Below are 12965 nucleotides of genomic sequence, written 5' to 3'. Positions count from 1 at the left end.
AAAAAAAAAAAAAAAAAAAAGTAGTGTTTTGTGTGATTAAGGGCGCGGAAATAGGCTGTGATTCAGAATTGGAAGAGGGGAAGAAAAGGTCACTACAAGACGTGGTTGTATCGTTTGTGAAGGCCTTCCTTTGAGCTCCAGCTGCAAGGGTACGGCCTTGGCAGTGAGTGACTTTATTTGGTGGAAGAGTTTTTGTCCTTTGCTTAACAAATGTATCCTAGTTTAATGATGCTGTTTTCACCTCTTTTAACCCCTTTTCAATCCAACGAATCATGCTTCCCTTACTTCAAAATTAGTTCTAGAATGGAGGTTTAGAGATGAACTTCATGGGTTTTTGTTCATCATTACTGCCAATGAACTCTTTCAGATTGTTCTTACTTGAGTTTCTCCAAGAGGGTTTTCACTATCATGACACCATTTATGCTTTCAACCCATTATCATATGGGGATTATTTCATGAGATATGCTTCGGGTTTGCTTCAATGATCAAGTTCTTAAGTTCATAACTTGAATCTTATTCTTCCTCTCCAACAATCCTTATGAAATGAGAGTCGACTCATTTCTTCTGTTTGGAGTTACTTGAAGAAAGGATCATGAACCCACGAGATTTTGAGCTATTTTATGATGCCTTAGTAGGAGGGACCTGAAGAGAATGGAGTGAGAACGGAGTGTTGTGGATGGGAGCCTACGTCGGTTAGAGAGGTCAACGAAACATTTCTTATAAGAATGTGGAAACCTCTCTCTAATGGGTTTTAAAAACCGTGAGACTAACGATGATACGTAACGGATCAAAACGGATAATATCTGCTAGTGGTGGGTTTGGATTCATTTAATTATTTGTCGTTAATTTAAAGCCGGTCTTGATTTAATGAGTAGTCTTTGTTTTTGTCCTTTAATAGATTGTCTTATTTGTTAACTATACTTTTTGTCTCGTAGTTTTGGATGGTCTAATTTTCTTGTTCTTGTTCTTCTTCTAACATCAAGGCGAGGTAATACGAAAGCTATATATATTTTAGTTATAACTAATGTTTGAAATCTTCTATTGGTGATAGAACCTTGGAGATGAGCAACTATGCAAGAAGGGGGAGAGAAACCACAAGGATGTTTCAGCTCGTTGTTGTAAGAAACCATGTTTTAAGCGTTTGTCTAGACCAAAAAGGAAAAAACTAGTGAAGAAATCCAATGTAGTTGGCAGGCAACAGAGGCCATTGGCTCCACTTAGGAGCATTTTGAAGCATAGTGTCAAAGAAATTTCTGAGACAAGAGGCAGCAACCAAGCTTCCAACAATGGTGGTCAAAAGTATGGTAAGCGTGTTAGCTTCTGGGATAAGGATGATGTTCTTGGTCCAACCACTGGAGCGTTATCTGATACCTTTGAACAAAATGGCTGCAATCCTTTTCAAGCCTCAGAAGGAAGCACTAAGTCAGGCGAAAGTGATAAAGGAGTGGCTTCAATGGAGGTTGGTGTAGAAGACGACGTCGTTAGCGTTAGCCCCCGACACGACATTGATAGTCAAAGTTGGGACAATGCGAAGCATTCGACTGAAAAGTTGATATCGACAAATCGGGTTATTCCTCGTGATCAAAATGATTTGCATTTGTTTGACCATGTCTATGTAGATGCACCTCAGAAGCTGCCACCAGTGGCTTCTGCTACGCCTGCTCTATTAGCTGCTGCACAAGAAGAAAGGCAATATGGCCATGTGAGAACTCAATGTCGAGCTCATTCTCTCTATGGCTCAAATACAAGCAGAGTTCCTTCTTCTTCTTTAAGTGAAAATGCTGGTGGCAGATTTCTTAATCTGGCGCAATCTTCTGATAAGGACGCTCGATGCTCGTTTCCGAACTGGGAGCAAAGTGCGGTCGCCCACAAAGAGAAGGGTGTGAATGATGGTTTTTTCTGCCTGCCATTGAACTCAAAGGGTGAACTGATACAGCTAAATTCAGGTTTGGTTAATAGGTTTGATCAAATGAATGAAGCCAATAACACTATGGCTTGTTCTAGCAGGATACCGGTATGCAGTCTCGTCCTGCCACGACGCACCCGGGATTATTTCATAGATAACGAGAAGCTCCTTGTTGATACAGAACTTACAAGAAACCAGTTGACTTTATTTCCATTGCATAGTAATGTGCAAGAAAATCAAAACCAATATTTGTCAGCTAGATTCGACGTCACCGAGCCTGGAACTTCCGAAAGGGGAACTGAATCAGGTCGGTTTTTGCACTCGAACTTGATGGAATCTCCATTTTACAGAAGCAGATACTATGGAAGTACAGAGATTAATCCTGAAAGTTCAAGTAGCGTGTGTGCGAATCCCGCTCGACAAACGATGCGGTTGATGGGCAAAGATGTCGCTGTTGGTGAACATGGGAAAGAAGTTCAAGAACCTGAGGTTATAAACTTTTGGAAGAACTCAACTTTAATTGACAACTGCTTGACCAATCCTATCCAAGAGAATCCCATGAGAAAAAGAAACTTTCTGCAAGATAGGGAGTTGCATCATCCATCAAAAGGAGAAGCCTTGTTTTATCATCCTGCAGCCTTTCATCATCCATCGAATGCTCCACAAGTTCGGTACCCCCATCTGCACCTCAATCGAACGTATCAAAGACCCGACTCTGTCATCAACTTAAACGAAAGGTTCAACAACAACGTCCATGTTTCGACCGATGTCTTTAATAACACGGCACCGAACTTTCAAGCACCCTTCATTTCTGGTCCGGAAACGCTAAGGTTTGGTTCACAGCCATCGGCATTTTCTACTTCTTACCACATGTATCCAAATAGATATGAAAGTTGTTTCGAATTTGGTTTCGACCGGAAACTACGTCCCGAAAAACCAGGAACCTTTAACTTCCCTTTCTTGCAGCCAGATGATCATGGAAATGCTATCCAGGTCCCTTGGTTTCATAGTTCTAAGAGCCTTCCTCCATGGATGTTACATGATCACCAACGGGAAGCAGCTCCAACCACAAATGGATACTATTATCCATTTATTTCTTCTGCCACAGATGTTCTCATTAGCCCTTCTTCCATGCATCACCGGCTTGAAGCTGCCTATCCTTGCAGCACAATGCCCTATTTTCAACCAATGCCTGTTGCTCCTAGAGTACTTCAATCGCCCTCTATTGCCAACCCAGGCCATGAAACTAGAATGAGCTTTGAAGACAGATTGAAGTTCAATACTTTGAGTGTCAAGCAACCAGAGCTAGTCAATTCGAGGAAGCGTCAAAAGATGTCAAATTTAGAAACGAACAATACTAGAGAATTCAGCGATGATCAACTGCGATATAACCCGGCAACAGCGAAAATTCCTGCTAACTGGGAGAAGGCCGTTAATTTAACAGGAAATATCTCAAATGTGGCTCAAACTGATGGAGTACCGGCAAGATCAGGCCCTATCAAGTTAACAGCAGGAGCTAAACACATCCTGAAACCAAGTCAGAGTATGTATTTAGATAATACTAAGCCTACTTATTCAACAATTCCTTCTGCTGGATTAGTTCATAGTGTTAGCTTGGCTGGATCTCAGAAGAAGTCAACTAAAGTATACAGTTTTTAAAAGTAAGCATAGTACTTTGCTTAATCTAATTCTAATCTACTCATCTAATGCTGATTAGTTGAGCAAATGATCTCATCTGCATGACAGGAAGGAACCTAGCTCATCTGTGTAACCAATGACATGATCGGAGTTGTAGTTTCAAGATGACCCGTCGTTCATCAAGCAAGTTTTTCGGTACTCGAAGGCGTGTTATCTTGAACGGAAACTAGCTAATCACACCACTGGAATATAGACGCTGCTACGAGTTTGTTTCACAGTTCAAGTTCCTGTAATGAATGCGTGAGAACACAGTTATATTGGTTTTCTTGAGGGCTATAAGCTAAAAGTTAATGTAGCTAACATATGTTGACATTTGTTAAACTCATATAAGGTAGCTTGTTGAAGTGAAACGTAATAATTCTCGATATCTAGTTCGATCCTTACTACAACGGCCCAACTCCACTGCTAGCAGATATTGTCCTATTTGGGCTTTCTCTTTCGAACTTCTCCTCGAGGTTTTTAAAACGTGTGTCCTAGGGAGAGATTTTCACACCCTGTATAGAATGTTTTGTTCTTCTCTCTAACCGACGTGGGATCTCACACTTACCCTACACAATTGTTGAACTAAAGAAAAAAGTAACTAAGGATCGATATAATTCGAGTCTCTTCATATTGTCTTAAGTTTATTTGACAGCAAAATTTGTCCAATAATGAGCGAGTCACGTGAGAGCGAAGTATCAAGAAAAGAGAGAGTTCGAACTGTGTTGTACATTTTATGCACTTTGACAATCTTTTCCAATTTTCAAGCTCGAAAGATTTTCTTATCTTCGTTCTCGTCCTCTTCTTTTTCTTTCTTCTCCTCCCCGAAATCATATTTGGGTCCCTCTTCACTACTTCCAAACCCGACGACACCAACTTTATATCCCGAATCCTACCATTTTATTCTATGTTGGTCGTTTGAATAGTTTCTAGGTCGAGATCCATGATATATAAACAAGAACATCGTCTCTATCGATATAATAAACGTATGTCAAGCAAATATGACATAAGCTCAGAAAACACAAAGTTTTAACGTATAAAGCTTACACAAAATGGCATCTTCATACCATGATATGGTGCAAAACCCAGCATGTCAGCCATTGCTGATGATCTCGAGATGAAGCTCTCTCCATTGTCATCTTCGATTCATATCTGTTTCAACCCACGCAAGCATAACCAATAAGGAAACAATGTTACTGATCATTAAAACTTATATACACAAACAACCTTAAATTCCCAGGAAAAGAAAAGACATTATTAATCATGAAAATTCACGAAGTGGGTACGTACCCGATCGGTGCATGCAGAAAGTAAAAGGTGGGTCTTTCCGGAAACCCCATTTTGAAACGAACCCTGATGAGCTAAAAGCTAATTTCAACTGAAAAATGGTGAATCCATAGAAAGAAACCACAAAACAAAGGGTAATCTATGGGGGAAATGCAGAAGGAAGAAGAATAAAGCAAGGAATATTTACCATTTAAAATTCATGAAAATATATTTATTCATTATAAATTAACCTAATTTTTTTTTAAAAAGAATATAGAGTTTTAGTCACTATTTTTTTTTAATTATTTAGTAAGTTTATGTCAAATGCTTATTAATTATTATTCAAATGGAATGAAAAATATATTAACCACGTGCGTGGCAGGTGCCTATTAACTTAGAAGACTAAAAAGGTGATTTACAATTTTGATTCTTTTTTAATTTATAAAAAGAAATTTGTTGTACTGCAACTGCAAGGGTATAATTGTAATTTTACGTAATATTGCTTCGTTACTCTGACCTCCATTGCGCGCGTTCTCCCTTCTTCGCTGCACCATTAATCGTTTCCCTCGTCGATGTTTTACCGTGCACACCGCCTCTTTTCCCTCTCTTCCTCCTCACTCTCCCATTTTCTCGCCGGAAAATCAAACTGACCGCCGTTCCTCCTCCATCGCTGGAAACCTCTGCGCAGTTCAGGCGAGGCCATCCATTCACTGTATGCGCCGAAACCTTCTTCTCAATTTTCTCTCATTCGAATTGATTACTCTTTAATATTTGGTATTTAAAAAATTTGATGGAGCGGAACCCTAACTCTTGCTCCGGGTCCGACTCGGAGTGTTGTTATCCATTATGTGTTTGGCTATCCGAGATCCATAGGTTTTGAATCGGTCTTGTCGACCCGGTCAATTTTTGATATATTCGGGTCGGATAGTTTGCGGGTCCCGGCGGGAAATCTCCACTACCGATCCGGTGAGCCTGTATTGTGTTTTTCCTTGTAAAATTGACTTCAATGAAGGGCCGACCCGCAACAATTACCTTTTCTGGGTCTTGTTTCGGACCCGACGAATGACCATAGAATACGTATGAGCCTATGGCACCTCCCTAAAATACTGTAATCGCTCTCTTTTTAGTGTGAAACTTATAATAATATGAACAGATGATTGTCGGAGGAACAAATTTAATTTTCCGGAACCTTTTTGATTATTGTTCTATCATGTTTTTCATGTTGATGTTTCAAAGTGTTATCTTACTAATAGGATTTATGGTGTTTGAGCTATTCTGGGGTTGGATGGATCTACTATTGTCTTTTTTATTTCATTATGAACATGTTGATTTTCAATTAGTCAAGATTGGAAGAAATTTTATCATATTTAGTGTTCGTCTTTCTTTTTAAATCTTTTTAATCAGAATAATTATGTGGGTTTACTGTGCAGCTTTTGGTGGAAAGTCTGGCTGATGTAATGGATGTGCCGGAGGCAGTTATAGTAAAATCTAGCAGATTGAAGTCCGTTGTGTGGAACGATTTTGATAGAATAAAAAAGGGTGACACCTTTGTTGCTGTATGTAGGCATTGTAAGAAGAAACTGAGTGGATCAAGTACCAGTGGGACTTCTCATTTGAGGAATCACTTAATTAGGTGTCAGAGAAGATCTAATCATGGTATGTCTCAATTTATTTCATCCAGGGAAAAGAAAAAGGAAGCAACATTGGCTATCACTAATTATGTTGATCAGGGGCAGAAAAAAGATGATGTTCTAAATCTTGTTAATATTAGATTTGACCCAGAGCAAGTGAAAGACGAAACAAATAATACCCTGAATTACAATTTCGATCAGCGACGAAGTCGATTCGATCTTGCCCGGATGATCATCTTGCATGGTTATCCATTGGGCATGGTTGAGCATGTTGGGTTTAGAGTATTTGTTAAAAATCTGCATCCCCTGTTTGAACTTGTATCATGCAATAGAGTTGAGAGTGATTGTTTGGAAATATATGTGAAAGAGAAACAAAAAGTAAACGAATTATTGGATAAATTGCCTGGTAAAATCAGCCTCAGTGCTAATATGTGGACTGCCACAGATCATTTGGAATCGTCATATCTGTGTCTAACAGCCCACTACATTGATGAGTCCTGGCAGTTAAATAAGAAGGTTTTGAATTTTATGTTTGTTGATCCTTCTCATACTGAAGATTTGCATTCGGATGCTATCATGACTTGTCTGATGGATTGGGATATTGATAGGAAGTTGTTTTCAATGACATTTGATTGTTCCTCTAACAGTGACTATATATCATTACGAATCAGAGACAGACTATCACAGAATAGGTTTCTATATTGTAATGGTCAATTATTTGATGTTAGCTGTGCGATAGATCTTCTGAATTTGATGGCTCAAGATGCTTTGGAAGCATTATGCGACATTCTCCCTAAAATTCGTGACAGTATTCAATGTATTAAACAGTCTCGAGAAGTGCAAGCTAAGTTCAATGAGATGGCCGAGCAAGTTAAAGTTCAGAGCCAAAAGGGTCTGTCTGTGGACAATCCATCTCAGTGGAACTCGACTTATGCGATGCTCGGAGCAGCTATAGAATATCGAGAAGCATTTTCCCTTTTGCAGGAAAGTGACGTTGGCTACTCAGCATGCCCAACTGAAGAGGAATGGGGTAGGACCTGTGTGATTACAGGCTTTCTGAAGTTCTTCTTTGAAGTGACTAATATTTTAACGAAGACCAACTTTCCTACTTCAAATATATTTTTCCCTGAGCTATGTGACGTACACTTGCAGCTGATGGAATGGTCCAAGAATTCAGATGATTATGTCAAGGCCTTGGCATTCAAGATGCGGACCAAGTTTGAAGAATATTGGGATAAATGTGGGTTGGCTCTAGCAGTTTCTGCCATGTTAGATCCTCGGTTCAAAATGAAGCTTGTAGAGTACTATTATCCACAAATATATGGCGCTGTTGCTGTACAGAGGATTGATGATGTTGTGAACTGTGTGAAGGCGCTTTACAACGAACATTCGATCTGCTCGCCGTTAGCTTCAATCGATCAAGGTCTTGCCTGGCAAGTTGGTAGTAGTAGTTCAGGGAAGGATGCAAGGGACAGGTTAATGGGTTTTGACAAGTTTCTCCATGAATCCTCCCAGAGTGAAGGCAGTAAATCAGATCTGGACAAGTACCTAGAGGAGCCTTTGTTTCCTCGTAATGTTGATTTCAATGTGTTGAACTGGTGGAAGGTTCACACTCCGAGATATCCGATCTTGTCGATGATGGCTCGTAATGTGTTGGGGATTCCGATGTCGAAAGTTGCATCAGATTGTGCATTCAAGAGTGGAAGAAGGGTGGTTGATCGAGAATGGAGTTCGCTGAAACCAGCTACAATTCAAGCCTTGGTATGTTCACAGGATTGGATAAGGAGTGAACTAGAGAGCTAATTCTGACACATCACAGGTCTCTCTATATTTGTTCATTTTTGTGCATCTTCCCTCACTATTTCCCTTTGTTTCATCATCTCTGCTGTACTTCACTTGTGGCCGTCGCATCGCCTCATATGTGGTATATTTAACTCCCATTTTTAATTGCAGCTCTGTAATGGTTTCACTTCCATTGCTCTTGCTCTTAAGGAGGAAATGAGGAACTTTCCATTCCAAGTTGCAATTTCCCATATCTTCATTATATCTTTTATATATACATACATACATACACACACACATATATATATATATGTGTGTGTGTGTATGTATAAAGAATTTTGAAGTAGAATTTTGTATCAAATGGGATTCTCAAGTCTAAATTGATTTTCGAAGTAGAAAATGTTCATCGGTTCGTTTTCAATATTAGATAGAATTATTAAGCAATTATCGTAGGTTTATGTCTAGTTTATTATAACTTCGTTTAAAAAAAATGAATTTTTGAATTTTTTATTTTAGTTTTCAAACTGTCGTGAATTTTGAAAATTTTTATAAAAGGAGAAAAGAAAACAAAGAATTAAAGAAAAACAGATATAAAACTAATTTTCAGATTTTGTTTGATTGGGCTTCTTAATTTGGGCACTGAATAGAAAAGCCCAAAAGGTGTTCCGAAGTAAAGGCCACGGCGAGATGGGATGAGAGTTGAGCCCAATTCGGGCCCATTAACTTTTCAGAATGCATGGTTGGCGGGAAAATTGTTATAAGCGAGTACGTAGGTTCGCCACTGTACAGGTATGGAGTTTTCCGAGAATGATTGAAGTTCCAGGAGTTCAGTCTCTCCCGGTACGTTTTGTTGTTCATTTTTTGAAATTGAGGAGTTGTTTGTTAAGTAATGATCTGTGTTCTTCGTTTAAGTGTTGGTCTTAGAATGATTTAAGTTTCGGGCTTAAGCTTGGATGGGTTCCCCGGGGGAGAGAAATAAGATTCGCAATGGAAACAAGATTTAGTGTCTGGGGCATGCGCGAGGAAATGGGGAATTGGGATGAGGAACAAAGGGAGGTGCCGATGTGGTTGGTGGGGTTCCGTAACAGGGACACGTCTGTCATTGCCTCATTAGGGTATAATACTCATTTTCCCCCTCATTAGGGTAAACTAGATACGTGGCCATACAAATGCAACAGATATTTTCATAGGGAACTTGTGAACGTGTGAAAAGTAAAACGACTTTGCTTCAATTATTGTCTAATTTGATGGTTACCATATAAAGCATAAGATCTTACCCAATTACATTTTCTTTATCAGCTTTTAATTGCTTTCGTTTTCCATCAACATGCTACAGACCAAACAAATATGTGCACAAACTTATATCATTTAAGTTTTAACAACAAATGGTGATTGGAAAATAAGTATTAGAATCGTATCCCAGTCGTCATGTGTTCCTTATTCTAAGGATACATATTGTATTAATGTATAGGATATACACTCTGTGTGCACATGCAAAGCCCACGATTCTAGCCTTACGATAACTTAATTTGTTATGAAAGTCATGCTTCTTCCTCAACTTCAACCCCAAGATTTTGACCATCCATTCATTTAAATATAAATCAAACAGCAATGCTCATTCGTTGACTTTCAACTTGTTCCGTTAAATATGTGGCTTCTCTTCCCAACAAACATAAATCTGTGTATATGGTTCAAGAATTTAGCTGCTTTTTGCTGGCAACAATGTTCTTGTTTTTATCGGCAATCTTAATAATATCCATTATTTTTGTGTTTAGAAGCATAAAGGGAAGCAAAAAGGTACCGCCTGGGCAAATGGGTCTGCCCTGGATTGGCGAAACCATGGTTTTCTACAGAGCCCAACGTAAAAACAGGTTGTTCGAAGAGTTTGTTGGGCCTCGAGTGGCTAAATATGGCAAAATCTTCAAAACAAGCTTGATGGGGTCGCCGACGGTGGTCGTAAATGGAGCTGAAGCCAACAGATTTTTCTTGTCCAATGAGTTTAAGTTGGTGGTAAGCTCGTGGCCGTCCGCCTCTGTTCAGCTGATGGGCGAAGAATGCATCATGCAGAAGCAAGGTGAAAGCCACCGATGTGTGCGTGGCCTTATTGCCGCAAGCCTTGCCAGTTCGAGTCTCGAAGCTATGATGCCTAAATTGTGCACGACAATTCAGCTTTATTTGGACACAAAATGGCTTGGCCATGATATAATTAGTCTCTACCACTCGGCAAAAGTATTGACGTTTACCATAGTGTTTGAGTGTTTGATGGGTATCAAAGTGGAGCCACGCATGTTGACGACATTCGAGAGGGTTTTGGAAGGAGTTTTTGCTCCACCGTTCAGGTAGCTATTCAACTACACCCCTTGATTCAAAAGTTTAGGCTGATTGATAGGTTATGATAAATTTAAATCTTGTTTGATAACGATTTCATTTTTAAAATTTCCTTCCTATGATATTTTTCTTTCTTACCTTTTTAATTTCAAACTTGACTCGATTTTTGAAAGTATTAGTAGAATATGAATAGAGAAATTTATATATGAAATTTGTGTTTATAAACTTGATTTTCAAATACCAAAGATCAAATACAAATTGATATTAAATGGAACCCGAAGTTTTAATTATTTGTTCATATTCTTAACATAGCTTTCCAGGCACACGGTTTTCGAGAGCGAAGAAAGCAAGGATGGAGATAGGGAAAATGCTGAGGGAGGTGGTGAGAGAGAAGAGGAGGAGAATTGAAGAAGAGCCCGTAGAAGAAGAATGTGAGTTGTTGCTTTCAAGGATGGTGAGAGCAATGATAAGAGGGGAGATCAGTGAAGTGGAAGTGGTGGACAATGTGGTTTTGCTTGTTTTTGCAGCTCATGATACAACCTCCTTCGCCATTGCCATGACTTTCAAAATGTTGGCTCAGCAGCCAAACTGCTACTCACTTCTTCTCCAGGGTAATTTTTTTTTCTTTAATCTTGTAAATTATATGTCAGTATCATAATAAATCAAAGAGCTGGGCGCCATTTCAACTTCCTTTCTTCAAAATACCATTTTGCTGATCTGAGTGAGAAATAAGATGTGTAAATTTGAGAAGAGAAGCCTCTTTACTTCTTGACAGAACATGCTGACATAGTGAGAAGCAAGGGAGCAGGCCAGAATATGACGATGGAAGATATAAAGAAGATGAAATATACTTGGCAGGTAGCTCGTGAGAGCATTCGACTGTTTCCTCCTATATTTGGTTCATTCAGGAAAGCCATTACAGACATTGAATATGAGGGATTTTTCATTCCCAAGGGATGGAAGGTGAAAATTTCCATCAATTCTTCTGCTTCTTCTTTACTACTGATACCCTGCAGAGTCAAATTGTAGTCCAGAAATGACCATCGTTTTACCTTGAATCATTTTGGTTGCGTGCAGGTCTTGTGGACGACGTATGGAACGCATCTCGAAGACAAGTATTTTGAAGATCCATTGAGTTTCAAGCCAAGCAGATTTGAGGAGCCTGTTTCCCAGTATGTCTATGTTCCATTTGGAGGAGGGCCAAGAGCTTGTGCAGGCTACCAGCTGGCGAAATTGAACATCCTCATCTTTATACACTTGGTTGTAACTCGTTATGATTGGAGTTTAGTCCACCCAGATGAGACAATCATAATGGATCCCCTCCCTATCCCTTCTCATGGAATGCCAATTAAGATTTCTCCAAAATCAGAAGCTCGCCCCAATGTTCAGCAAATGTAAGCTCATAAGAGAACAAAGACGATGCACTTAAAGAGGATGTAAAACCTCTAGATATCAGACATAGTATACATAATTGTGATTCTTTCCAACAGCAGAGATAAAGATCTCATAAAAGGAAAACCCTTTCTACATTTCACTATTGTTGCCGATCCAAGAATACAGTCTACTATATTTTAACTCAGGTGTATAACCAATAGCTAATGTAATATACGGCCAGTGGACAAAAAGAGTGATTCTTCAGTTTTTCATGATATCTACCGGGCAAAATTTTCAAAAACACTAAAGAGGTTACGGATCTTTAATGCACTGTTTAGTGTCTGGCAATAGGCGATGACTAATAGGTCTTACTCCATGCTTAAGCCAACGTTTCACCAGGAATATTTCTAATTTCCTTACCTGCAACCACAAAAAACCACAGAATACAGTGAACAATGGTTCAGCATCTCCAATGGTCATGTAGTAATATGAATGCATACGTAGGAAGTAGAGGAACGACGGTCATATTTGGACGTCTACTGTTCTTGGTTATCAAAAACCATAGATGGCTCGAAAAGGAGTTTATTAGGGCTGTTCAAGTTAACTGGAAACTCGTAAAAATCGAACTCAACACTAATCTAAAGGGACGAGACAGTCCAAGCCATGTACACCACATGTGAGATCCCACGTCGGTTGGAGTGTGGATCTAAGCATTCTTTATAAACATTCCCTATCAGACGCGTTTTAAACCTTGAGAGGAAGCTCTTAAAGGGAAAGCCCAAAGAAGACGATATCTGCTAGCAGTGGGTTTGGGCTGTTACACAATAAGTCATGTAGGTTAGCACCGGTACAATATTTCCACAGCCCTCTCAATGAACCCCCCCCCCCCCCCCCCCCCCCCCCCCCCCCCCCCCCCCCCCCCCCCCCCCCCCCCCCCCCCCCCCCCCCCCCCCCCCCCCCCCCCCCCCCCCCCCCCCCCCCCCCCCCCCCCCCCCCCCCCC

At 39.9% G+C, this 12965-nt stretch overlaps 4 protein-coding genes across 12 annotated transcripts in view; 3 read left to right on the top strand and 1 right to left on the bottom strand.

Annotated features, from left to right (window-relative positions):
- Positions 1-3971, top strand: part of LOC111455003 — a 5917-nt gene extending 1946 nt beyond the window's left edge. Inside the window, exons 3-4 of one of the 3 annotated variants that reach the window (XM_023096507.1) lie at positions 1052-3449; positions 3653-3971. In XM_023096507.1, the coding sequence (XP_022952275.1) occupies positions 1052-3449; positions 3653-3684 (2430 nt within the window). In that variant the 3' untranslated portion in view covers positions 3685-3971. Of the gene's footprint in view, positions 1-1051; positions 3568-3652 lie in introns of those variants that run through there. The other 2 variants (XM_023096506.1, XM_023096508.1) reach the window with 2 other exon arrangements.
- A 1327-nt stretch (positions 3972-5298) lies between these two features.
- LOC111455005 (zinc finger BED domain-containing protein RICESLEEPER 2-like) lies at positions 5299-8341 on the top strand. Of its 4 annotated transcripts, XM_023096511.1 has the most exons (3): positions 5299-5561; positions 5682-5815; positions 6280-8341. In XM_023096511.1, exon 3 carries the CDS (start codon positions 6307-6309, stop codon positions 8281-8283), a length of 1977 nt encoding a protein of 658 aa, XP_022952279.1. In that variant the 5' UTR covers positions 5299-5561; positions 5682-5815; positions 6280-6306; the 3' UTR covers positions 8284-8341. The 4 variants fall into 4 exon arrangements, with proteins under 4 accessions (XP_022952279.1, XP_022952278.1, XP_022952277.1 ...); XM_023096510.1 differs by lacking the exon at positions 5682-5815 and having other exon boundaries at positions 5300-5561; XM_023096509.1 differs by lacking the exons at positions 5299-5561; positions 5682-5815 and adding an exon at positions 5847-5926.
- Positions 8342-8885: 544 nt separating this feature from the next.
- LOC111455006 (taxadiene 5-alpha hydroxylase) lies at positions 8886-12235 on the top strand. 4 transcript variants are annotated; one of them, XM_023096515.1, is made up of 5 exons: positions 8886-9051; positions 10038-10601; positions 10903-11201; positions 11366-11553; positions 11668-12235. In XM_023096515.1, the coding sequence occupies exons 1-5, from the start codon at positions 8999-9001 to the stop codon at positions 11986-11988; spliced, it is 1425 nt and encodes a 474-aa protein (XP_022952283.1). In that variant the 5' UTR covers positions 8886-8998; the 3' UTR covers positions 11989-12235. The 4 variants fall into 4 exon arrangements, with proteins under 4 accessions (XP_022952283.1, XP_022952284.1, XP_022952281.1 ...); XM_023096516.1 differs by having other exon boundaries at positions 8886-9102; XM_023096513.1 differs by having other exon boundaries at positions 8886-9377.
- LOC111455008 overlaps positions 12083-12965 on the bottom strand; it is a 3464-nt gene continuing 2581 nt past the window's right edge. Inside the window, exon 5 of the mRNA XM_023096517.1 lies at positions 12083-12384. Within this exon, the coding sequence (XP_022952285.1) occupies positions 12277-12384 (108 nt within the window). The 3' untranslated portion in view covers positions 12083-12276. The remainder of the gene's footprint in view (positions 12385-12965) is intronic.

The sequence above is a fragment of the Cucurbita moschata genome, unplaced genomic scaffold (assembly GCF_002738365.1).
Source record: "Cucurbita moschata cultivar Rifu unplaced genomic scaffold, Cmos_1.0 Cmo_Scf00017, whole genome shotgun sequence".
Classification (NCBI taxonomy): Eukaryota; Viridiplantae; Streptophyta; class Magnoliopsida; order Cucurbitales; family Cucurbitaceae; genus Cucurbita; species Cucurbita moschata.
This window is presented reverse-complemented; position numbering and strand designations above follow the sequence as displayed.